This window comes from Perissodus microlepis, chromosome 20 (assembly GCF_051167445.1).
Source record: "Perissodus microlepis isolate ML-2025 ecotype Zambia chromosome 20, ASM5116744v1, whole genome shotgun sequence".
NCBI lineage: Eukaryota > Metazoa > Chordata > Actinopteri > Cichliformes > Cichlidae > Perissodus > Perissodus microlepis.
In genome coordinates this window covers 7,621,212-7,646,714 of record NC_140480.1, presented here as the reverse complement: position 1 = coordinate 7,646,714, position 25,503 = coordinate 7,621,212, and the positions used below count along the sequence as shown (strand labels likewise).

Below are 25,503 nucleotides of genomic sequence, written 5' to 3'. Positions count from 1 at the left end.
GCAGTAGTCATATAAATTCATATACTCTTAAGCACAAATGGTGAAAGTTTTTCTGCAGAATAAGTACTTGTACCTTTTGTGATGTTCGCCAGTATTAGTTGTATCTGTATTGCGGTGTTCTGATAGTATGGCTTCTTATACTGAAGAAATGGGTCTAAATAAATAACTAAATAAATCCTCCAGCACTCGTTATTGTCACCTATTGCTAATGTTTTGACGCTGGTAGCCTCTCATACGCTGTAAGAATTTAATTCAACTGTTTATCACAGAAAAAGTGTGACTTGTAGGACACGTGAACCTAACACTAGCGGGCATAATGTTAGCTTAATAGTCAGCTCAACAGCTGTTGTTAGCTCCGGACAAGTGACTACAACAGCAGCGATGAGCCCCGATGAACGGATCCGGGGGCGGATGGGCTCGTACATAAATGGATCGATCCGGGCGGGATACGGTGGGAAACGACAGATACCTTAAACTTGAAGACAGGCCAAGTAGAAGGATCGCTAAAGTCTGCTAAAAAAAAAATCGCAATGCAAGCTGATCAAACTTGCAAAGACACAAATTCAAATGTAACCCATTCTGGAACAAAATGACATCATAATAGACTGTCCTTTGAATGTCACGACGTTCGGCGATAACGTCACTTGAACTCCTTTGAAGACAGTTCTGGGGGCGGAGTCAGATCCTATAAATATCCCCCAAGTACATACCTTGAACCCATAGATCGCTATAGTTCTGAAGTAAGTAGGGTTTCAGTTTCCACTTGCGAACACTTTGTCGTCTCATTGAGTAGATCATTTTTCAAACACAGAATAACAGGTCGTATAAACTAAACTAAATACATTCATTTCGAAATGACTTCCCTAAGCTACTTTGATATGCAGATGCTCAGAAATGAGATAGAAAATTACAAACAAGCTGAAAAACTTCAGCTTGAGGAAATCCAAGAAAAGAATTGTAGGATTTCAAGTCTTGAGGCATCTTTGAAAAAAGAGCAGGGACTGGTTGCAAAGATGAAAGACGAGTCCAAAGAAATGCAGGTGCTCAGAAATGAAATACAAAAGTACAAACAAGCTGAAAAGCTTCAGCTTGAGGAAATCGATGAAAAGAATTCTAAGATTTCAAGTCTTGAGGCATCTTTGAAAGAAGAACAGGAACTGGTTGCTAAGATGACAGAGGAATCCAAAGATGAAAAGATGGAAAAAATGGAAAATGTTTTGCTGGAAACCAAATCCCAGCTAAGGTCCGCAGAGTCACAGAATGTAGATCTCACAAACAAATATGAGGCAAAAATTCGGGCTCTTCGTAAGGCAATCAAACACCTTGAAAATAAGTGTGCCACTGAAAAAACGATGCGGGACAAGAAAGAAAAGGAGGTGGAATCTCTGGTTGTCCTTAAAATCCAAAATGAGCAGGAAAACCAAGAACTCAAGATGAAGCTAAGCAAGACGACTGAGGAAAAAAATGAAAATGTTAAAGAACTGCAGAAACAAAATGAGCAGCTTCAGACTGAGATTCAGAACAATGAGAAGTACATTCATCGTAATGACTTCCTTGAAAGAAGGATAGACGAGCTTCTTACACTACCTGGGGAGGTGTACTGCCGTCAACAGAAAGTTAAAAGTGTGGAAGAAGAAAAAGAGAAACTACAGGCTGAACTTAAAAAGTGTCAAAGACAAAATGAGGAGTATAAAGCGGGAAAGCGCTGGGCAATAGACGAGAAAAACAAACTGACAAAGAAAAATGATGAACTGAAAGTATGTCTTAGGGAGAAGGAATGTAACAACATAACGTTGAGGAAAGAGTTAAAAGCCAAAGTCCTGGAATCTGAAAGTCAGATAAAGGAGCTGGCAAGGCAACGTTTTACTATCGACCGCCTGGAAAAATGCCTTAAGGTTAAAACTAAGCAAATAATTAAATTTGAAAATGAGACGCAGGAATCTGGGAAGAAAATTTCATCCCAAGAAAATAACATAGCCCGTCTGAAAACTGCTCTTAGCAAAGCAGAAAACGATCTGGAACTGGAGATAAAGAGAAGTGAAAATCTTAGGTCTGATAAAGTGCTCCTTTCTGAGACAAAGTTCTGCATTGAGAACGAACTCTATACAGCTAGAGACACTATAAAGACACTTCAGAATAAAATCAAAGAAAAGGCTCAAGAACTCCAAGAGACAAACGTAGACCTTGCCAATGCTAAGACCAGCTATAATGCTGTAAAGACTGAGCTGGACATTATCAAACTGCAGCAGGCAGAACAAAAGAAAGAACACGAGAAACAGCTTAGCTCTGCAAATGACAACCTCTTCACAGTGAAGTCAAAGTTGACGCAAACTGTGGAGGACAAAGAAGAGGTTGAGAAAGCTCTGACAAAGTCCAAACACGCAGTATTTAAGCTTGAGCAAGTAATAGAAGAACTGGAAACTGACATTGGCATTCAACGACAAAAGAATGCAGTACAGACAAAAGAAAATGACGATCTGCTGCAACAGCTGAAGGGACTTTATGACACGCTCGGCCACACTGTGCAAGTCGAGAAAAAAGCCTCCCCAGAGCAGCAAAGAAAGGATGGGGATGAACAAATAGCCCGGAAAAAGGTGAGATTTGACCTGAGCAATACGGAATACTTTCCATCCAAAGACGACAATGAGCTGAAAGAACAACAGAAAGAAGTTAGAGACCTTAAGGGTAAAATGGGTAACAAGCTTACCACATATGACAGTAAGCTAAAAGCAGTGCATGGCCTGCTACCTCCTATTTCCACTAGGGCCCGGTCTAAAACTGTAGACAACTCAAAGAAGCAGTCTGAGTCTAGGAGCTCACTCAACCTCAAGTCCACTGTTACTCCCAAGGCAGAAGAAGAAATGTTTCATCCCCATCCACCTGTACTTATTTCCCAGTCAACTCTACGTAGAGTATACAATCCTGGTACAAAAATACTCAAGCGCCGGCCTTCAGCCAAACCCGAACAAATCTAAAAAATCCTCCTACCAGTTCTCACACTGACTCCAAAGAAATAATCAGCTTTTAAGCTGGTTAAAAAAGATCTATTTCTTTGTTTCCAAAGTCAAAATAAATCACAAAGAGACAATATTAGAAAAAAAATTTAATACCCGCCCATCCTGAGGGTATATTACATCCGTAACCCAGGAGAGGCTGTATTTGCTATAACATCATAAATGTAAGACAATAAGGACATCTCTGCATGTGTGAGGAAGTGACATGCATTTCATCTATGTCGCTTCATCACCCCCAACCGGTCGCGGTAGATGGCCGCCCCTCACTGAGCCTGGTTCTACTGAAGGTGTCTTCCTGTTAAAAGGGAGTTTTTCCTTCCCACTGTCGCCAAGTGCTTGCTCATAGGGGATCTTCGGATTGTTGGGTTTTCTCTGCGTTATTGTAGGGATGTTACCTTGCAATATTATATTATATATTATAATATAATATTGTAGGGATGTTACCTTGCAATATTATATTATATATTATAATATAATAAAGGTTTAAAATTGGCACAAATAAAATTGATGTGAACTGAGTTTTTCTTTTGATGTGTACAAGTGGTTGTATTTGAGTACTTTTGATCTGCTTTTATTCACTACTACGCACACACTGGCTTCAAAAATACAAAGTGATGGCAGTCCCCATGAAAAGGGAATTTTGGCTTCATTTTTGTACAGTGGCAGGAAGTGGAGTGAGGTTATTAAAATAGGCTTTTCTCAGCTATTTTTAAAGCTACATTTTAGTTAGTTTTTAGTTAGCGAACCTTTAGTTACTGTGGCCAAATACATATTTCATTTTTTAAAGTAAACACATTTTCAGTCATTCGCAGTCAGACATTGAGGAAAAGCACATGTTCGGTAGCTAATCCTTGTATTTACCCTGACAGTGAAGACATCGTGGACAGCGGAGAATCTCCCGGTGGTGGAGCAGACTGGGACAGAGTTCCACTGATGAAAAAGAGAGTCACGATGGATATTATAAAAATTAAATAAAAAAAGATTCACACCAAAAGATTTGTGATCTACACAATCCAAGCTGATCAACGATGAGCTCAGTATTTTCATTTAATATATTTTTCATCTGCTTGAATGTTTCCTGGTTCACACAGTGCTCAACCTGCTAGATTTTTGTTTGTTATTAATTTATTTTAAATGTCTAATCTTATCTTTGAATCAAACATTCATACATATATACACTATGTTCATTATAATAAGATACATATATACTGTCAGACACCACTCTGACATTCCATTCATGCTCAGCTGAATATTAAAATGGAAAAATATGTGTCATCTCTGCATACGCTATGATCATTATAGAATGACATGAAATATTAAAACTGAGCTTAATCTTCAACATAAGCAGTAGTCATATAAATTCATATACTCTTAAGCACAAATGGTGAAAGTTTTTCTGCAGAATAAGTACTTGCACCTTTTGTGATGTTCGCCAGTATTAGTTGTATCTGTATTGCGGTGTTCTGATAGTATGGCTTCTTATACTGAAGAAATGGGTCTAAATAAATAACTAAATAAATCCTCCAGCACTCGTTATTGTCACCTATTGCTAATGTTTTGACGCTGGTAGCCTCTCATACGCTGTAAGAATTTAATTCAACTGTTTATCACAGAAAAAGTGTGACTTGTAGGACACGTGAACCTAACACTAGCGGGCATAATGTTAGCTTAATAGTCAGCTCAACAGCTGTTGTTAGCTCCGGACAAGTGACTACAACAGCAGCGATGAGCCCCGATGAACGGATCCGGGGGCGGATGGGCTCGTACATAAATGGATCGATCCGGGCGGGATACGGTGGGAAACGACAGATACCTTAAACTTGAAGACAGGCCAAGTAGAAGGATCGCTAAAGTCTGCTAAAAAAAAAATCGCAATGCAAGCTGATCAAACTTGCAAAGACACAAATTCAAATGTAACCCATTCTGGAACAAAATGACATCATAATAGACTGTCCTTTGAATGTCACGACGTTCGGCGATAACGTCACTTGAACTCCTTTGAAGACAGTTCTGGGGGCGGAGTCAGATCCTATAAATATCCCCCAAGTACATACCTTGAACCCATAGATCGCTATAGTTCTGAAGTAAGTAGGGTTTCAGTTTCCACTTGCGAACACTTTGTCGTCTCATTGAGTAGATCATTTTTCAAACACAGAATAACAGGTCGTATAAACTAAACTAAATACATTCATTTCGAAATGACTTCCCTAAGCTACTTTGATATGCAGATGCTCAGAAATGAGATAGAAAATTACAAACAAGCTGAAAAACTTCAGCTTGAGGAAATCCAAGAAAAGAATTGTAGGATTTCAAGTCTTGAGGCATCTTTGAAAAAAGAGCAGGGACTGGTTGCAAAGATGAAAGACGAGTCCAAAGAAATGCAGGTGCTCAGAAATGAAATACAAAAGTACAAACAAGCTGAAAAGCTTCAGCTTGAGGAAATCGATGAAAAGAATTCTAAGATTTCAAGTCTTGAGGCATCTTTGAAAGAAGAACAGGAACTGGTTGCTAAGATGACAGAGGAATCCAAAGATGAAAAGATGGAAAAAATGGAAAATGTTTTGCTGGAAACCAAATCCCAGCTAAGGTCCGCAGAGTCACAGAATGTAGATCTCACAAACAAATATGAGGCAAAAATTCGGGCTCTTCGTAAGGCAATCAAACACCTTGAAAATAAGTGTGCCACTGAAAAAACGATGCGGGACAAGAAAGAAAAGGAGGTGGAATCTCTGGTTGTCCTTAAAATCCAAAATGAGCAGGAAAACCAAGAACTCAAGATGAAGCTAAGCAAGACGACTGAGGAAAAAAATGAAAATGTTAAAGAACTGCAGAAACAAAATGAGCAGCTTCAGACTGAGATTCAGAACAATGAGAAGTACATTCATCGTAATGACTTCCTTGAAAGAAGGATAGACGAGCTTCTTACACTACCTGGGGAGGTGTACTGCCGTCAACAGAAAGTTAAAAGTGTGGAAGAAGAAAAAGAGAAACTACAGGCTGAACTTAAAAAGTGTCAAAGACAAAATGAGGAGTATAAAGCGGGAAAGCGCTGGGCAATAGACGAGAAAAACAAACTGACAAAGAAAAATGATGAACTGAAAGTATGTCTTAGGGAGAAGGAATGTAACAACATAACGTTGAGGAAAGAGTTAAAAGCCAAAGTCCTGGAATCTGAAAGTCAGATAAAGGAGCTGGCAAGGCAACGTTTTACTATCGACCGCCTGGAAAAATGCCTTAAGGTTAAAACTAAGCAAATAATTAAATTTGAAAATGAGACGCAGGAATCTGGGAAGAAAATTTCATCCCAAGAAAATAACATAGCCCGTCTGAAAACTGCTCTTAGCAAAGCAGAAAACGATCTGGAACTGGAGATAAAGAGAAGTGAAAATCTTAGGTCTGATAAAGTGCTCCTTTCTGAGACAAAGTTCTGCATTGAGAACGAACTCTATACAGCTAGAGACACTATAAAGACACTTCAGAATAAAATCAAAGAAAAGGCTCAAGAACTCCAAGAGACAAACGTAGACCTTGCCAATGCTAAGACCAGCTATAATGCTGTAAAGACTGAGCTGGACATTATCAAACTGCAGCAGGCAGAACAAAAGAAAGAACACGAGAAACAGCTTAGCTCTGCAAATGACAACCTCTTCACAGTGAAGTCAAAGTTGACGCAAACTGTGGAGGACAAAGAAGAGGTTGAGAAAGCTCTGACAAAGTCCAAACACGCAGTATTTAAGCTTGAGCAAGTAATAGAAGAACTGGAAACTGACATTGGCATTCAACGACAAAAGAATGCAGTACAGACAAAAGAAAATGACGATCTGCTGCAACAGCTGAAGGGACTTTATGACACGCTCGGCCACACTGTGCAAGTCGAGAAAAAAGCCTCCCCAGAGCAGCAAAGAAAGGATGGGGATGAACAAATAGCCCGGAAAAAGGTGAGATTTGACCTGAGCAATACGGAATACTTTCCATCCAAAGACGACAATGAGCTGAAAGAACAACAGAAAGAAGTTAGAGACCTTAAGGGTAAAATGGGTAACAAGCTTACCACATATGACAGTAAGCTAAAAGCAGTGCATGGCCTGCTACCTCCTATTTCCACTAGGGCCCGGTCTAAAACTGTAGACAACTCAAAGAAGCAGTCTGAGTCTAGGAGCTCACTCAACCTCAAGTCCACTGTTACTCCCAAGGCAGAAGAAGAAATGTTTCATCCCCATCCACCTGTACTTATTTCCCAGTCAACTCTACGTAGAGTATACAATCCTGGTACAAAAATACTCAAGCGCCGGCCTTCAGCCAAACCCGAACAAATCTAAAAAATCCTCCTACCAGTTCTCACACTGACTCCAAAGAAATAATCAGCTTTTAAGCTGGTTAAAAAAGATCTATTTCTTTGTTTCCAAAGTCAAAATAAATCACAAAGAGACAATATTAGAAAAAAAATTTAATACCCGCCCATCCTGAGGGTATATTACATCCGTAACCCAGGAGAGGCTGTATTTGCTATAACATCATAAATGTAAGACAATAAGGACATCTCTGCATGTGTGAGGAAGTGACATGCATTTCATCTATGTCGCTTCATCACCCCCAACCGGTCGCGGTAGATGGCCGCCCCTCACTGAGCCTGGTTCTACTGAAGGTGTCTTCCTGTTAAAAGGGAGTTTTTCCTTCCCACTGTCGCCAAGTGCTTGCTCATAGGGGATCTTCGGATTGTTGGGTTTTCTCTGCGTTATTGTAGGGATGTTACCTTGCAATATTATATTATATATTATAATATAATATTGTAGGGATGTTACCTTGCAATATTATATTATATATTATAATATAATATTGTAGGGATGTTACCTTGCAATATTATATTATATATTATAATATAATAAAGGTTTAAAATTGGCACAAATAAAATTGATGTGAACTGAGTTTTTCTTTTGATGTGTACAAGTGGTTGTATTTGAGTACTTTTGATCTGCTTTTATTCACTACTACGCACACACTGGCTTCAAAAATACAAAGTGATGGCAGTCCCCATGAAAAGGGAATTTTGGCTTCATTTTTGTACAGTGGCAGGAAGTGGAGTGAGGTTATTAAAATAGGCTTTTCTCAGCTATTTTTAAAGCTACATTTTAGTTAGTTTTTAGTTAGCGAACCTTTAGTTACTGTGGCCAAATACATATTTCATTTTTTAAAGTAAACACATTTTCAGTCATTCGCAGTCAGACATTGAGGAAAAGCACATGTTCGGTAGCTAATCCTTGTATTTACCCTGACAGTGAAGACATCGTGGACAGCGGAGAATCTCCCGGTGGTGGAGCAGACTGGGACAGAGTTCCACTGATGAAAAAGAGAGTCACGATGGATATTATAAAAATTAAATAAAAAAAGATTCACACCAAAAGATTTGTGATCTACACAATCCAAGCTGATCAACGATGAGCTCAGTATTTTCATTTAATATATTTTTCATCTGCTTGAATGTTTCCTGGTTCACACAGTGCTCAACCTGCTAGATTTTTGTTTGTTATTAATTTATTTTAAATGTCTAATCTTATCTTTGAATCAAACATTCATACATATATACACTATGTTCATTATAATAAGATACATATATACTGTCAGACACCACTCTGACATTCCATTCATGCTCAGCTGAATATTAAAATGGAAAAATATGTGTCATCTCTGCATACGCTATGATCATTATAGAATGACATGAAATATTAAAACTGAGCTTAATCTTCAACATAAGCAGTAGTCATATAAATTCATATACTCTTAAGCACAAATGGTGAAAGTTTTTCTGCAGAATAAGTACTTGTACCTTTTGTGATGTTCGCCAGTATTAGTTGTATCTGTATTGCGGTGTTCTGATAGTATGGCTTCTTATACTGAAGAAATGGGTCTAAATAAATAACTAAATAAATCCTCCAGCACTCGTTATTGTCACCTATTGCTAATGTTTTGACGCTGGTAGCCTCTCATACGCTGTAAGAATTTAATTCAACTGTTTATCACAGAAAAAGTGTGACTTGTAGGACACGTGAACCTAACACTAGCGGGCATAATGTTAGCTTAATAGTCAGCTCAACAGCTGTTGTTAGCTCCGGACAAGTGACTACAACAGCAGCGATGAGCCCCGATGAACGGATCCGGGGGCGGATGGGCTCGTACATAAATGGATCGATCCGGGCGGGATACGGTGGGAAACGACAGATACCTTAAACTTGAAGACAGGCCAAGTAGAAGGATCGCTAAAGTCTGCTAAAAAAAAAATCGCAATGCAAGCTGATCAAACTTGCAAAGACACAAATTCAAATGTAACCCATTCTGGAACAAAATGACATCATAATAGACTGTCCTTTGAATGTCACGACGTTCGGCGATAACGTCACTTGAACTCCTTTGAAGACAGTTCTGGGGGCGGAGTCAGATCCTATAAATATCCCCCAAGTACATACCTTGAACCCATAGATCGCTATAGTTCTGAAGTAAGTAGGGTTTCAGTTTCCACTTGCGAACACTTTGTCGTCTCATTGAGTAGATCATTTTTCAAACACAGAATAACAGGTGGTATAAACTAAACTAAATACATTCATTTCGAAATGACTTCCCTAAGCTACTTTGATATGCAGATGCTCAGAAATGAGATAGAAAATTACAAACAAGCTGAAAAACTTCAGCTTGAGGAAATCCAAGAAAAGAATTGTAGGATTTCAAGTCTTGAGGCATCTTTGAAAAAAGAGCAGGGACTGGTTGCAAAGATGAAAGACGAGTCCAAAGAAATGCAGGTGCTCAGAAATGAAATACAAAAGTACAAACAAGCTGAAAAGCTTCAGCTTGAGGAAATCGATGAAAAGAATTCTAAGATTTCAAGTCTTGAGGCATCTTTGAAAGAAGAACAGGAACTGGTTGCTAAGATGACAGAGGAATCCAAAGATGAAAAGATGGAAAAAATGGAAAATGTTTTGCTGGAAACCAAATCCCAGCTAAGGTCCGCAGAGTCACAGAATGTAGATCTCACAAACAAATATGAGGCAAAAATTCGGGCTCTTCGTAAGGCAATCAAACACCTTGAAAATAAGTGTGCCACTGAAAAAACGATGCGGGACAAGAAAGAAAAGGAGGTGGAATCTCTGGTTGTCCTTAAAATCCAAAATGAGCAGGAAAACCAAGAACTCAAGATGAAGCTAAGCAAGACGACTGAGGAAAAAAATGAAAATGTTAAAGAACTGCAGAAACAAAATGAGCAGCTTCAGACTGAGATTCAGAACAATGAGAAGTACATTCATCGTAATGACTTCCTTGAAAGAAGGATAGACGAGCTTCTTACACTACCTGGGGAGGTGTACTGCCGTCAACAGAAAGTTAAAAGTGTGGAAGAAGAAAAAGAGAAACTACAGGCTGAACTTAAAAAGTGTCAAAGACAAAATGAGGAGTATAAAGCGGGAAAGCGCTGGGCAATAGACGAGAAAAACAAACTGACAAAGAAAAATGATGAACTGAAAGTATGTCTTAGGGAGAAGGAATGTAACAACATAACGTTGAGGAAAGAGTTAAAAGCCAAAGTCCTGGAATCTGAAAGTCAGATAAAGGAGCTGGCAAGGCAACGTTTTACTATCGACCGCCTGGAAAAATGCCTTAAGGTTAAAACTAAGCAAATAATTAAATTTGAAAATGAGACGCAGGAATCTGGGAAGAAAATTTCATCCCAAGAAAATAACATAGCCCGTCTGAAAACTGCTCTTAGCAAAGCAGAAAACGATCTGGAACTGGAGATAAAGAGAAGTGAAAATCTTAGGTCTGATAAAGTGCTCCTTTCTGAGACAAAGTTCTGCATTGAGAACGAACTCTATACAGCTAGAGACACTATAAAGACACTTCAGAATAAAATCAAAGAAAAGGCTCAAGAACTCCAAGAGACAAACGTAGACCTTGCCAATGCTAAGACCAGCTATAATGCTGTAAAGACTGAGCTGGACATTATCAAACTGCAGCAGGCAGAACAAAAGAAAGAACACGAGAAACAGCTTAGCTCTGCAAATGACAACCTCTTCACAGTGAAGTCAAAGTTGACGCAAACTGTGGAGGACAAAGAAGAGGTTGAGAAAGCTCTGACAAAGTCCAAACACGCAGTATTTAAGCTTGAGCAAGTAATAGAAGAACTGGAAACTGACATTGGCATTCAACGACAAAAGAATGCAGTACAGAAAAAAGAAAATGACGATCTGCTGCAACAGCTGAAGGGACTTTATGACACGCTCGGCCACACTGTGCAAGTCGAGAAAAAAGCCTCCCCAGAGCAGCAAAGAAAGGATGGGGATGAACAAATAGCCCGGAAAAAGGTGAGATTTGACCTGAGCAATACGGAATACTTTCCATCCAAAGACGACAATGAGCTGAAAGAACAACAGAAAGAAGTTAGAGACCTTAAGGGTAAAATGGGTAACAAGCTTACCACATATGACAGTAAGCTAAAAGCAGTGCATGGCCTGCTACCTCCTATTTCCACTAGGGCCCGGTCTAAAACTGTAGACAACTCAAAGAAGCAGTCTGAGTCTAGGAGCTCACTCAACCTCAAGTCCACTGTTACTCCCAAGGCAGAAGAAGAAATGTTTCATCCCCATCCACCTGTACTTATTTCCCAGTCAACTCTACGTAGAGTATACAATCCTGGTACAAAAATACTCAAGCGCCGGCCTTCAGCCAAACCCGAACAAATCTAAAAAATCCTCCTACCAGTTCTCACACTGACTCCAAAGAAATAATCAGCTTTTAAGCTGGTTAAAAAAGATCTATTTCTTTGTTTCCAAAGTCAAAATAAATCACAAAGAGACAATATTAGAAAAAAAATTTAATACCCGCCCATCCTGAGGGTATATTACATCCGTAACCCAGGAGAGGCTGTATTTGCTATAACATCATAAATGTAAGACAATAAGGACATCTCTGCATGTGTGAGGAAGTGACATGCATTTCATCTATGTCGCTTCATCACCCCCAACCGGTCGCGGTAGATGGCCGCCCCTCACTGAGCCTGGTTCTACTGAAGGTGTCTTCCTGTTAAAAGGGAGTTTTTCCTTCCCACTGTCGCCAAGTGCTTGCTCATAGGGGATCTTCGGATTGTTGGGTTTTCTCTGCGTTATTGTAGGGATGTTACCTTGCAATATTATATTATATATTATAATATAATATTGTAGGGATGTTACCTTGCAATATTATATTATATATTATAATATAATATTGTAGGGATGTTACCTTGCAATATTATATTATATATTATAATATAATAAAGGTTTAAAATTGGCACAAATAAAATTGATGTGAACTGAGTTTTTCTTTTGATGTGTACAAGTGGTTGTATTTGAGTACTTTTGATCTGCTTTTATTCACTACTACGCACACACTGGCTTCAAAAATACAAAGTGATGGCAGTCCCCATGAAAAGGGAATTTTGGCTTCATTTTTGTACAGTGGCAGGAAGTGGAGTGAGGTTATTAAAATAGGCTTTTCTCAGCTATTTTTAAAGCTACATTTTAGTTAGTTTTTAGTTAGCGAACCTTTAGTTACTGTGGCCAAATACATATTTCATTTTTTAAAGTAAACACATTTTCAGTCATTCGCAGTCAGACATTGAGGAAAAGCACATGTTCGGTAGCTAATCCTTGTATTTACCCTGACAGTGAAGACATCGTGGACAGCGGAGAATCTCCCGGTGGTGGAGCAGACTGGGACAGAGTTCCACTGATGAAAAAGAGAGTCACGATGGATATTATAAAAATTAAATAAAAAAAGATTCAGACCAAAAGATTTGTGATCTACACAATCCAAGCTGATCAACGATGAGCTCAGTATTTTCATTTAATATATTTTTCATCTGCTTGAATGTTTCCTGGTTCACACAGTGCTCAACCTGCTAGATTTTTGTTTGTTATTAATTTATTTTAAATGTCTAATCTTATCTTTGAATCAAACATTCATACATATATACACTATGTTCATTATAATAAGATACATATATACTGTCAGACACCACTCTGACATTCCATTCATGCTCAGCTGAATATTAAAATGGAAAAATATGTGTCATCTCTGCATACGCTATGATCATTATAGAATGACATGAAATATTAAAACTGAGCTTAATCTTCAACATAAGCAGTAGTCATATAAATTCATATACTCTTAAGCACAAATGGTGAAAGTTTTTCTGCAGAATAAGTACTTGTACCTTTTGTGATGTTCGCCAGTATTAGTTGTATCTGTATTGCGGTGTTCTGATAGTATGGCTTCTTATACTGAAGAAATGGGTCTAAATAAATAACTAAATAAATCCTCCAGCACTCGTTATTGTCACCTATTGCTAATGTTTTGACGCTGGTAGCCTCTCATACGCTGTAAGAATTTAATTCAACTGTTTATCACAGAAAAAGTGTGACTTGTAGGACACGTGAACCTAACACTAGCGGGCATAATGTTAGCTTAATAGTCAGCTCAACAGCTGTTGTTAGCTCCGGACAAGTGACTACAACAGCAGCGATGAGCCCCGATGAACGGATCCGGGGGCGGATGGGCTCGTACATAAATGGATCGATCCGGGCGGGATACGGTGGGAAACGACAGATACCTTAAACTTGAAGACAGGCCAAGTAGAAGGATCGCTAAAGTCTGCTAAAAAAAAAATCGCAATGCAAGCTGATCAAACTTGCAAAGACACAAATTCAAATGTAACCCATTCTGGAACAAAATGACATCATAATAGACTGTCCTTTGAATGTCACGACGTTCGGCGATAACGTCACTTGAACTCCTTTGAAGACAGTTCTGGGGGCGGAGTCAGATCCTATAAATATCCCCCAAGTACATACCTTGAACCCATAGATCGCTATAGTTCTGAAGTAAGTAGGGTTTCAGTTTCCACTTGCGAACACTTTGTCGTCTCATTGAGTAGATCATTTTTCAAACACAGAATAACAGGTGGTATAAACTAAACTAAATACATTCATTTCGAAATGACTTCCCTAAGCTACTTTGATATGCAGATGCTCAGAAATGAGATAGAAAATTACAAACAAGCTGAAAAACTTCAGCTTGAGGAAATCCAAGAAAAGAATTGTAGGATTTCAAGTCTTGAGGCATCTTTGAAAAAAGAGCAGGGACTGGTTGCAAAGATGAAAGACGAGTCCAAAGAAATGCAGGTGCTCAGAAATGAAATACAAAAGTACAAACAAGCTGAAAAGCTTCAGCTTGAGGAAATCGATGAAAAGAATTCTAAGATTTCAAGTCTTGAGGCATCTTTGAAAGAAGAACAGGAACTGGTTGCTAAGATGACAGAGGAATCCAAAGATGAAAAGATGGAAAAAATGGAAAATGTTTTGCTGGAAACCAAATCCCAGCTAAGGTCCGCAGAGTCACAGAATGTAGATCTCACAAACAAATATGAGGCAAAAATTCGGGCTCTTCGTAAGGCAATCAAACACCTTGAAAATAAGTGTGCCACTGAAAAAACGATGCGGGACAAGAAAGAAAAGGAGGTGGAATCTCTGGTTGTCCTTAAAATCCAAAATGAGCAGGAAAACCAAGAACTCAAGATGAAGCTAAGCAAGACGACTGAGGAAAAAAATGAAAATGTTAAAGAACTGCAGAAACAAAATGAGCAGCTTCAGACTGAGATTCAGAACAATGAGAAGTACATTCATCGTAATGACTTCCTTGAAAGAAGGATAGACGAGCTTCTTACACTACCTGGGGAGGTGTACTGCCGTCAACAGAAAGTTAAAAGTGTGGAAGAAGAAAAAGAGAAACTACAGGCTGAACTTAAAAAGTGTCAAAGACAAAATGAGGAGTATAAAGCGGGAAAGCGCTGGGCAATAGACGAGAAAAACAAACTGACAAAGAAAAATGATGAACTGAAAGTATGTCTTAGGGAGAAGGAATGTAACAACATAACGTTGAGGAAAGAGTTAAAAGCCAAAGTCCTGGAATCTGAAAGTCAGATAAAGGAGCTGGCAAGGCAACGTTTTACTATCGACCGCCTGGAAAAATGCCTTAAGGTTAAAACTAAGCAAATAATTAAATTTGAAAATGAGACGCAGGAATCTGGGAAGAAAATTTCATCCCAAGAAAATAACATAGCCCGTCTGAAAACTGCTCTTAGCAAAGCAGAAAACGATCTGGAACTGGAGATAAAGAGAAGTGAAAATCTTAGGTCTGATAAAGTGCTCCTTTCTGAGACAAAGTTCTGCATTGAGAACGAACTCTATACAGCTAGAGACACTATAAAGACACTTCAGAATAAAATCAAAGAAAAGGCTCAAGAACTCCAAGAGACAAACGTAGACCTTGCCAATGCTAAGACCAGCTATAATGCTGTAAAGACTGAGCTGGACATTATCAAACTGCAGCAGGCAGAACAAAAGAAAGAACACGAGAAACAGCTTAGCTCTGCAAATGACAACCTCTTCACAGTGAAGTCAAAGTTGACGCAAACTGTGGAGGACAAAGAAGAGGTTGAGAAAGCTCTGACAAAGTCCAAACACGCAGTATTTAAGCTTGAGCAAGTAATAGAAGAACTGGAAACTGACATTGGCATTCAACGACAAAAGAATGCAGTACAGACAAAAGAAAATGACGATCTGCTGCAACAGCTGAAGGGACTTTATGACACGCTCGGCCACACTGTGCAAGTCGAGAAAAAAGCCTCCCCAGAGCAGCAAAGAAAGGATGGGGATGAACAAATAGCCCGGAAAAAGGTGAGATTTGACCTGAGCAATACGGAATACTTTCCATCCAAAGACGACAATGAGCTGAAAGAACAACAGAAAGAAGTTAGAGACCTTAAGGGTAAAATGGGTAACAAGCTTACCACATATGACAGTAAGCTAAAAGCAGTGCATGGCCTGCTACCTCCTATTTCCACTAGGGCCCGGTCTAAAACTGTAGACAACTCAAAGAAGCAGTCTGAGTCTAGGAGCTCACTCAACCTCAAGTCCACTGTTACTCCCAAGGCAGAAGAAGAAATGTTTCATCCCCATCCACCTGTACTTATTTCCCAGTCAACTCTACGTAGAGTATACAATCCTGGTACAAAAATACTCAAGCGCCGGCCTTCAGCCAAACCCGAACAAATCTAAAAAATCCTCCTACCAGTTCTCACACTGACTCCAAAGAAATAATCAGCTTTTAAGCTGGTTAAAAAAGATCTATTTCTTTGTTTCCAAAGTCAAAATAAATCACAAAGAGACAATATTAGAAAAAAAATTTAATACCCGCCCATCCTGAGGGTATATTACATCCGTAACCCAGGAGAGGCTGTATTTGCTATAACATCATAAATGTAAGACAATAAGGACATCTCTGCATGTGTGAGGAAGTGACATGCATTTCATCTATGTCGCTTCATCACCCCCAACCGGTCGCGGTAGATGGCCGCCCCTCACTGAGCCTGGTTCTACTGAAGGTGTCTTCCTGTTAAAAGGGAGTTTTTCCTTCCCACTGTCGCCAAGTGCTTGCTCATAGGGGATCTTCGGATTGTTGGGTTTTCTCTGCGTTATTGTAGGGATGTTACCTTGCAATATTATATTATATATTATAATATAATATTGTAGGGATGTTACCTTGCAATATTATATTATATATTATAATATAATATTGTAGGGATGTTACCTTGCAATATTATATTATATATTATAATATAATAAAGGTTTAAAATTGGCACAAATAAAATTGATGTGAACTGAGTTTTTCTTTTGATGTGTACAAGTGGTTGTATTTGAGTACTTTTGATCTGCTTTTATTCACTACTACGCACACACTGGCTTCAAAAATACAAAGTGATGGCAGTCCCCATGAAAAGGGAATTTTGGCTTCATTTTTGTACAGTGGCAGGAAGTGGAGTGAGGTTATTAAAATAGGCTTTTCTCAGCTATTTTTAAAGCTACATTTTAGTTAGTTTTTAGTTAGCGAACCTTTAGTTACTGTGGCCAAATACATATTTCATTTTTTAAAGTAAACACATTTTCAGTCATTCGCAGTCAGACATTGAGGAAAAGCACATGTTCGGTAGCTAATCCTTGTATTTACCCTGACAGTGAAGACATCGTGGACAGCGGAGAATCTCCCGGTGGTGGAGCAGACTGGGACAGAGTTCCACTGATGAAAAAGAGAGTCACGATGGATATTATAAAAATTAAATAAAAAAAGATTCAGACCAAAAGATTTGTGATCTACACAATCCAAGCTGATCAACGATGAGCTCAGTATTTTCATTTAATATATTTTTCATCTGCTTGAATGTTTCCTGGTTCACACAGTGCTCAACCTGCTAGATTTTTGTTTGTTATTAATTTATTTTAAATGTCTAATCTTATCTTTGAATCAAACATTCATACATATATACACTATGTTCATTATAATAAGATACATATATACTGTCAGACACCACTCTGACATTCCATTCATGCTCAGCTGAATATTAAAATGGAAAAATATGTGTCATCTCTGCATACGCTATGATCATTATAGAATGACATGAAATATTAAAACTGAGCTTAATCTTCAACATAAGCAGTAGTCATATAAATTCATATACTCTTAAGCACAAATGGTGAAAGTTTTTCTGCAGAATAAGTACTTGTACCTTTTGTGATGTTCGCCAGTATTAGTTGTATCTGTATTGCGGTGTTCTGATAGTATGGCTTCTTATACTGAAGAAATGGGTCTAAATAAATAACTAAATAAATCCTCCAGCACTCGTTATTGTCACCTATTGCTAATGTTTTGACGCTGGTAGCCTCTCATACGCTGTAAGAATTTAATTCAACTGTTTATCACAGAAAAAGTGTGACTTGTAGGACACGTGAACCTAACACTAGCGGGCATAATGTTAGCTTAATAGTCAGCTCAACAGCTGTTGTTAGCTCCGGACAAGTGACTACAACAGCAGCGATGAGCCCCGATGAACGGATCCGGGGGCGGATGGGCTCGTACATAAATGGATCGATCCGGGCGGGATACGGTGGGAAACGACAGATACCTTAAACTTGAAGACAGGCCAAGTAGAAGGATCGCTAAAGTCTGCTAAAAAAAAATCGCAATGCAAGCTGATCAAACTTGCAAAGACACAAATTCAAATGTAACCCATTCTGGAACAAAATGACATCATAATAGACTGTCCTTTGAATGTCACGACGTTCGGCGATAACGTCACTTGAACTCCTTTGAAGACAGTTCTGGGGGCGGAGTCAGATCCTATAAATATCCCCCAAGTACATACCTTGAACCCATAGATCGCTATAGTTCTGAAGTAAGTAGGGTTTCAGTTTCCACTTGCGAACACTTTGTCGTCTCATTGAGTAGATCATTTTTCAAACACAGAATAACAGGTCGTATAAACTAAACTAAATACATTCATTTCGAAATGACTTCCCTAAGCTACTTTGATATGCAGATGCTCAGAAATGAGATAGAAAATTACAAACAAGCTGAAAAACTTCAGCTTGAGGAAATCCAAGAAAAGAATTGTAGGATTTCAAGTCTTGAGGCATCTTTGAAAAAAGAGCAGGGACTGGTTGCAAAGATGAAAGACGAGTCCAAAGAAATGCAGGTGCTCAGAAATGAAATACAAAAGTACAAACAAGCTGAAAAGCTTCAGCTTGAGGAAATCGATGAAAAGAATTCTAAGATTTCAAGTCTTGAGGCATCTTTGAAAGAAGAACAGGAACTGGTTGCTAAGATGACAGAGGAATCCAAAGATGAAAAGATGGAAAAAATGGAAAATGTTTTGCTGGAAACCAAATCCCAGCTAAGGTCCGCAGAGTCACAGAATGTAGACCTCACAAACAAATATGAGGCAAAAATTCGGGCTCTTCGTAAGGCAATCAAACACCTTGAAAATAAGTGTGCCACTGAAAAAACGATGCGGGACAAGAAAGAAAAGGAGGTGGAATCTCTGGTTGTCCTTAAAATCCAAAATGAGCAGGAAAACCAAGAACTCAAGATGAAGCTAAGCAAGACGACTGAGGAAAAAAATGAAAATGTTAAAGAACTGCAGAAACAAAATGAGCAGCTTCAGACTGAGATTCAGAACAATGAGAAGTACATTCATCGTAATGACTTCCTTGAAAGAAGGATAGACGAGCTTCTTACACTACCTGGGGAGGTGTACTGCCGTCAACAGAAAGTTAAAAGTGTGGAAGAAGAAAAAGAGAAACTACAGGCTGAACTTAAAAAGTGTCAAAGACAAAATGAGGAGTATAAAGCGGGAAAGCGCTGGGCAATAGACGAGAAAAACAAACTGACAAAGAAAAATGATGAACTGAAAGTATGTCTTAGGGAGAAGGAATGTAACAACATAACGTTGAGGAAAGAGTTAAAAGCCAAAGTCCTGGAATCTGAAAGTCAGATAAAGGAGCTGGCAAGGCAACGTTTTACTATCGACCGCCTGGAAAAATGCCTTAAGGTTAAAACTAAGCAAATAATTAAATTTGAAAATGAGACGCAGGAATCTGGGAAGAAAATTTCATCCCAAGAAAATAACATAGCCCGTCTGAAAACTGCTCTTAGCAAAGCAGAAAACGATCTGGAACTGGAGATAAAGAGAAGTGAAAATCTTAGGTCTGATAAAGTGCTCCTTTCTGAGACAAAGTTCTGCATTGAGAACGAACTCTATACAGCTAGAGACACTATAAAGACACTTCAGAATAAAATCAAAGAAAAGGCTCAAGAACTCCAAGAGACAAACGTAGACCTTGCCAATGCTAAGACCAGCTATAATGCTGTAAAGACTGAGCTGGACATTATCAAACTGCAGCAGGCAGAACAAAAGAAAGAACACGAGAAACAGCTTAGCTCTGCAAATGACAACCTCTTCACAGTGAAGTCAAAGTTGACGCAAACTGTGGAGGACAAAGAAGAGGTTGAGAAAGCTCTGACAAAGTCCAAACACGCAGTATTTAAGCTTGAGCAAGTAATAGAAGAACTGGAAACTGACATTGGCATTCAACGACAAAAGAATGCAGTACAGACAAAAGAAAATGACGATCTGCTGCAACAGCTGAAGGGACTTTATGACACGCTCGGCCACACTGTGCAAGTCGAGAAAAAAGCCTCCCCAGAGCAGCAAAGAAAGGATGGGGATGAACAAATAGCCCGGAAAAAGGTGAGATTTGACCTGAGCAATACGGAATACTTTCCATCCAAAGACGACAATGAGCTGAAAGAACAACAGAAAGAAGTTAGAGACCTTAAGGGTAAAATGGGTAACAAGCTTACCACATATGACAGTAAGCTAAAAGCAGTGCATGGCCTGCTACCTCCTATTTCCACTAGGGCCCGGTCTAAAACTGTAGACAACTCAAAGAAGCAGTCTGAGTCTAGGAGCTCACTCAACCTCAAGTCCACTGTTACTCCCAAGGCAGAAGAAGAAATGTTTCATCCCCATCCACCTGTACTTATTTCCCAGTCAACTCTACGTAGAGTATACAATCCTGGTACAAAAATACTCAAGCGCCGGCCTTCAGCCAAACCCGAACAAATCTAAAAAATCCTCCTACCAGTTCTCACACTGACTCCAAAGAAATAATCAGCTTTTAAGCTGGTTAAAAAAGATCTATTTCTTTGTTTCCAAAGTCAAAATAAATCACAAAGAGACAATATTAGAAAAAAAATTTAATACCCGCCCATCCTGAGGGTATATTACATCCGTAACCCAGGAGAGGCTGTATTTGCTATAACATCATAAATGTAAGACAATAAGGACATCTCTGCATGTGTGAGGAAGTGACATGCATTTCATCTATGTCGCTTCATCACCCCCAACCGGTCGCGGTAGATGGCCGCCCCTCACTGAGCCTGGTTCTACTGAAGGTGTCTTCCTGTTAAAAGGGAGTTTTTCCTTCCCACTGTCGCCAAGTGCTTGCTCATAGGGGATCTTCGGATTGTTGGGTTTTCTCTGCGTTATTGTAGGGATGTTACCTTGCAATATTATATTATATATTATAATATAATAAAGGTTTAAAATTGGCACAAATAAAATTGATGTGAACTGAGTTTTTCTTTTGATGTGTACAAGTGGTTGTATTTGAGTACTTTTGATCTGCTTTTATTCACTACTACGCACACACTGGCTTCAAAAATACAAAGTGATGGCAGTCCCCATGAAAAGGGAATTCTGGCTTCATTTTTGTACAGTGGCAGGAAGTGGAGTGAGGTTATTAAAATAGGCTGTTCTCAGCTATTTTTAAAGCTACATTTTAGTTAGTTTTTAGTTAGCGAACCTTTAGTTACTGTGGCCAAATACATATTTCATTTTTTAAAGTAAACACATTTTCAGTCATTCGCAGTCAGACATTGAGGAAAAGCACATGTTCGGTAGCTAATCCTTGTATTTACCCTGACTAACGAAATATCTCTGCTGAAGTCACTGAGATGGTTTATATGAGAAACAGAAATGTTACTGGCCTGATCAGTCACTAGGCAATGTTGCCGTTACTGTACCTTTAGGAGTTACACAGTCAGAGCAACATGCTGGACTCTTCTTTAGCTCCTCTGCAGAGCCAATTATTAAATATGTGTGTGGCGTGGGTGTGGTCTCTGGCCAGCTGCAGAGGAGGGGTGACGCAGTGAGCTCCCGGGGCGGCGCAGGGGCGGGGTGAACAGGTGTGCTGGGATCTGACAGTGATTGTGTCTCTTTATATGTTGGCAGTGACAGTCGGAGGAGGGAGGCGGACGTGACAGCAGAGAGAGAGAGCAGGAGTGTCTGTGTCCCAGTACAAAACCACAGTATTAAATAAAAGTTCTGCTGTCGTCATATTCGCTCCAGTTTATGTTTCTTGGGTCCAACGTTACAATGTGCAAACAGCAGCATGTTTCTGGCTCCCTCCACACATGGTCAAGGTCAAGTTTATTGATCGAGCACATTTCCAACAGCCCATGCTGCACAACTTGCTTTACAAACTAGAATGCAACTAAAACAAGTAAAATGCACTACAATGACGCAATAAAATGTAAATGAATAATAACACTAAAACAAAATAGAATGCATTTAAATTACTTATTGGCAGCTGATTTGACGCAGTTTCAACTGAAGATGAATCAATGAGAGGATTAAAAAAATGTTCTCACAGTTTTCTTCAGTCGCAAACTGTCTTTAATATCAGTTCCAGTTTCAAGCAGATATCTCAGTTTCTTGATAACACAGCTGATACATACTCCAATGTTTAATGCAAGCAAAACCTTTTTGAATGCTTCTCAGAGGAGATCAAAGCACTCATAACACTGGTGTTAATTTTCAACACATTATCGGTCTTTACCACAGTAAAATCAGGTAGCTGTCATTCAATGCCAACATCAGCCTACCTGACAAAGCCAAACTAAACTAAGCTTTTCCATCAACTTCCATCAGACATAGTTTATCCAAGCAAAATGTTTTCTTTTTAGAAATTTAAGGTTTTGAGGAAAATAACAGCATCTATGAAAGTACATGAATTATTGATTAGGCTATTTGAAAATGGTGAAAGACAAGTCTGATAAAAAGCTGAAAAGATGCTGACACTGTTGTATTTCACGTTAGAATGAATGAAACAAAACTGTAATGCCTGAAAGAAATGTACAGTGGATTTCTCATTTGACTATAAAATATAAATGACTTTTGCTGGAGGGACTGAATAGCCAAATTCAATATAAAGATCTACTGTTCCATCACGTTTGGCAGCAAATATCTCATTTATCAGTCCATAGTGGAAATAAATAAGCATTCAACCTCTGATTTGACATTTTATTACTGTCTTAACAAAAATTGCAGTAAGAAAACATGACATTCTGCAAAAGAACGATACAAGCTGAACTCATTTTGGTTTGAAGTGAATCAGATACCATTCATTCACTGACTCCATTTCTAATTTGCCATTTCCCAATTCAGTAGAGAGCTCTGACTTGAATCATGTGTGGAAGGGACAAAGTACAACTCTGAGCAGCACCGTACAGCACGCAGAGACAGTGTGCATCTCTATCGCTGCTGCAGGTATGAAGCTGTGAGGATCACTGACCAGAATGCGTCCCTTTAACAAACTGATGAAACCAGCTGTAACACAGGACTTGTTTTTTTTTTTGTAATGCAGTCCAGCAAATGTGTTCTAGGAAGAAAGAGTCAGCTGATTCATTTGCTACAATATAAGAGGTATTAGCAGTTCACCCTCCTTCTTAGCGTATGGCACAGTTTTTAAAAGTAGAGGCAGAGTTTCTGTTTAATGCTGTGAAAGCTCTGCCACACTCAGCTGTTATCCATCAGTGTTTAGCAGCCCAACTGGGCTTTTTAACAGTCTTCACTTTTACAGAGTTTTTGTACAGTAGCAGTCTCTCTGTGGTGTGAGGTGGCAGGCGGTTCCTTTTTGCTTTCACAATGCACGCAGCCATCGGACTGAAACGGTCAAAACCTCCAGATGTGGCGGGCACCGCCAGCAGCTTCTTGGCGAGGCCTTGGAGCTTCGGGAATCGAGAAGCACATTTCCAGTACTGAAGAGTAGAGTTGCTTTCCCACAGCGGTTCAGACAGGTACACGTCGAACTCTGACATCTTTAGAGTCTTTGCAGGCGGCTGAAGGAAGTTGATGGACTTCCTCTTGAGGTCGTTTTCACTGATTTCAGGACAGTTGTTGTCTGAGCTGCCAGCACAAGTGTCCTTCACGGCATCTGTCTGGCTTTCTTCTTTCACATCGTGCTCCAGCCCACTGCCTGTCTGATCTTTCTCTGCCTCAACAGTAAGAAAAGTTGAGGCTTCCATGTTTTCTAATGTGGACTCAACAATGCTGCGAGCCTCAGATTTTGACGGAGGTGTTAGGAAATCACTCTGTTCATCCTGGTTGTCATCAGAAAACGGCTGCAAAAAAAATGGTTGTTTTAAATGTACACACATTTTTTTCCTTTATCTACTCAACACGCATATTCAACTAAATATCAATCTACAGAAGTCCGCTATGCTTCTGGCCTAATTTGGTACCTGCAGTTTGATCCTAGGATCCAGCACAGCAGCTAGTATCATGTCCTTCTGGTGAATCACTGGCTGGAAGTGTGTGTAGAGGCCTGTGCGCAGGGCCTTGCAGAAGTGGGTGTAGTTGGTGACACAATTCTCCAAGGTTTTATCAAGTCCAATGAGGGACGGTATGATGAGAGACATAGTCACACCATTTCCCTGCAGGACCTACGATAGATAAGACACAAACATGTCTTCTATTAAAGACCCTGTTCACATTTCTTCTTAGCCTGATTATGGGATTACTGAACAAAAGGTTACACATGTAGATTTGGAAATTTCATTATAGATGTTGAAGATGCCTGGTGTAATTATTGCACACATCAGGTTTTTATTAACTTGCTCTGTTACCTGTAAATCCTCCTCAAAGGGCTCAAGAAGACCTAGAATGTCAATCACTTGTTCCCTCATAACCATGACCAGCGGTGGGGCGCTGGCTGTGTCACTACCTCCAGACAGACTCCTGGACCATTCGCCGTAGCATCATGGAGTTCCAACGACAGTTGCTAGAGGAAGGGCACAAAGACACATTGTACTCCTTCATCAAAACCTAATTTAAAAGAAAAAAGAAAAAAAGGCAAAAATAATCTTGTTAAAAGAGCTCAGGTCTGCATCTTTTCTGTAAAACATTTGCCACATTACACTAAATAATGTAAGCAAGAGGAAACGTCTCTTAAATTCTGTTTTTCCTCCCTCGCAATGTAAATGAATATATTGAAACCCAGCTTTAAATACACTTGGAAATAACATTTAAATCCTTTCGTCTCATACCTCGCTCCAGTAGGGGCTGCTCAGAATCATTCATACCAGAGTAACCTGAGAGGATAATATATATTTACGCTGAAATGTTAGAAGTGTGACAACATATCATCTCTTTAAACTAAAGCATTGTATTCCTTTTTGAAAAATACAAATTTGATGGCAGCAACATAAAAGTTTGAGACATGCAACAAAAGACAGGAGAAGCTCTGCAATGGTAAAATTAAGCCCCAATTCGAATTATGTTATATAAAAAAAGTATCTGGCAGCAGTCCCAACTTACCTGAGCCTGAACTCACAGATGGTGTGATACCTAGGCTAAAAGGGAGAGGAGGACAATCTGGGTTTATCAAACCACACTTCAAAAGCAAAGCAATTGTAATTGTACAGGGGTGCACTCCTGCTCGTGACATGAATAACTTGCACAGCTGAGGAGGCACCATCAATGCTGAATGGTATTTGCAAGTTTTCTTGTGTTGTATTCCCTGGCATCCACAGTGAAGACATCGTGGACAGCGGAGAATCTCCCGGTGGTGGAGCAGACTGGGACAGACTTCCACTGATGAAAAAGAGAGTCACGATGGATATTATAAAAATTAAATAAAAAAAGATTCAGACCAAAAGATTTGTGATCTACACAATCCAAGCTGATCAACGATAAGCTCAGTATTTTCATTTAATATATTTTTCATCTGCTTGAATG

The 25,503-nt window shown here is 39.2% G+C and overlaps 6 protein-coding genes across 7 annotated transcripts; 5 read left to right on the top strand and 1 right to left on the bottom strand.

Annotated features, from left to right (window-relative positions):
- The first annotated feature begins 210 nt into the window (after positions 1-210).
- LOC146364041 (uncharacterized) lies at positions 211-4,045 on the top strand. Its single transcript, XM_084915867.1, has one exon. It carries the CDS (start codon positions 855-857, stop codon positions 2,973-2,975), a length of 2,121 nt encoding a protein of 706 aa, XP_084771993.1. The 5' UTR covers positions 211-854; the 3' UTR covers positions 2,976-4,045.
- A 523-nt stretch (positions 4,046-4,568) lies between these two features.
- On the top strand, positions 4,569-8,452 carry LOC146364040 (uncharacterized). Its single transcript, XM_084915879.1, has one exon. It carries the CDS (start codon positions 5,213-5,215, stop codon positions 7,331-7,333), a length of 2,121 nt encoding a protein of 706 aa, XP_084772005.1. The 5' UTR covers positions 4,569-5,212; the 3' UTR covers positions 7,334-8,452.
- Positions 8,453-9,588: 1,136 nt separating this feature from the next.
- LOC146364039 (uncharacterized) lies at positions 9,589-12,732 on the top strand. The gene has a single exon (XM_084915957.1). The coding sequence runs from the start codon at positions 9,620-9,622 to the stop codon at positions 11,738-11,740; it is 2,121 nt and encodes a 706-aa protein (XP_084772083.1). The 5' UTR covers positions 9,589-9,619; the 3' UTR covers positions 11,741-12,732.
- Positions 12,733-13,995: 1,263 nt separating this feature from the next.
- On the top strand, positions 13,996-17,139 carry LOC146364038 (uncharacterized). Its single transcript, XM_084915950.1, has one exon. It carries the CDS (start codon positions 14,027-14,029, stop codon positions 16,145-16,147), a length of 2,121 nt encoding a protein of 706 aa, XP_084772076.1. The 5' UTR covers positions 13,996-14,026; the 3' UTR covers positions 16,148-17,139.
- Positions 17,140-18,101: 962 nt separating this feature from the next.
- On the top strand, positions 18,102-20,963 carry LOC146364037 (uncharacterized). Its single transcript, XM_084916032.1, has one exon. It carries the CDS (start codon positions 18,433-18,435, stop codon positions 20,551-20,553), a length of 2,121 nt encoding a protein of 706 aa, XP_084772158.1. The 5' UTR covers positions 18,102-18,432; the 3' UTR covers positions 20,554-20,963.
- A 1,811-nt stretch (positions 20,964-22,774) lies between these two features.
- On the bottom strand, positions 22,775-25,341 carry LOC146364036 (uncharacterized). 2 transcript variants are annotated; one of them, XM_084918287.1, is made up of 5 exons: positions 25,084-25,341; positions 24,813-24,857; positions 24,393-24,591; positions 24,009-24,209; positions 22,775-23,888 (listed from the first exon to the last, which is right to left on the bottom strand). In XM_084918287.1, the coding sequence occupies exons 3-5, from the start codon at positions 24,456-24,458 to the stop codon at positions 23,298-23,300; spliced, it is 858 nt and encodes a 285-aa protein (XP_084774413.1). In that variant the 5' UTR covers positions 24,459-24,591; positions 24,813-24,857; positions 25,084-25,341; the 3' UTR covers positions 22,775-23,297. The 2 variants fall into 2 exon arrangements, with proteins under 2 accessions (XP_084774413.1, XP_084774412.1); XM_084918286.1 differs by having other exon boundaries at positions 24,393-24,857.
- Between the last annotated feature and the right edge of the window lie 162 nt (positions 25,342-25,503).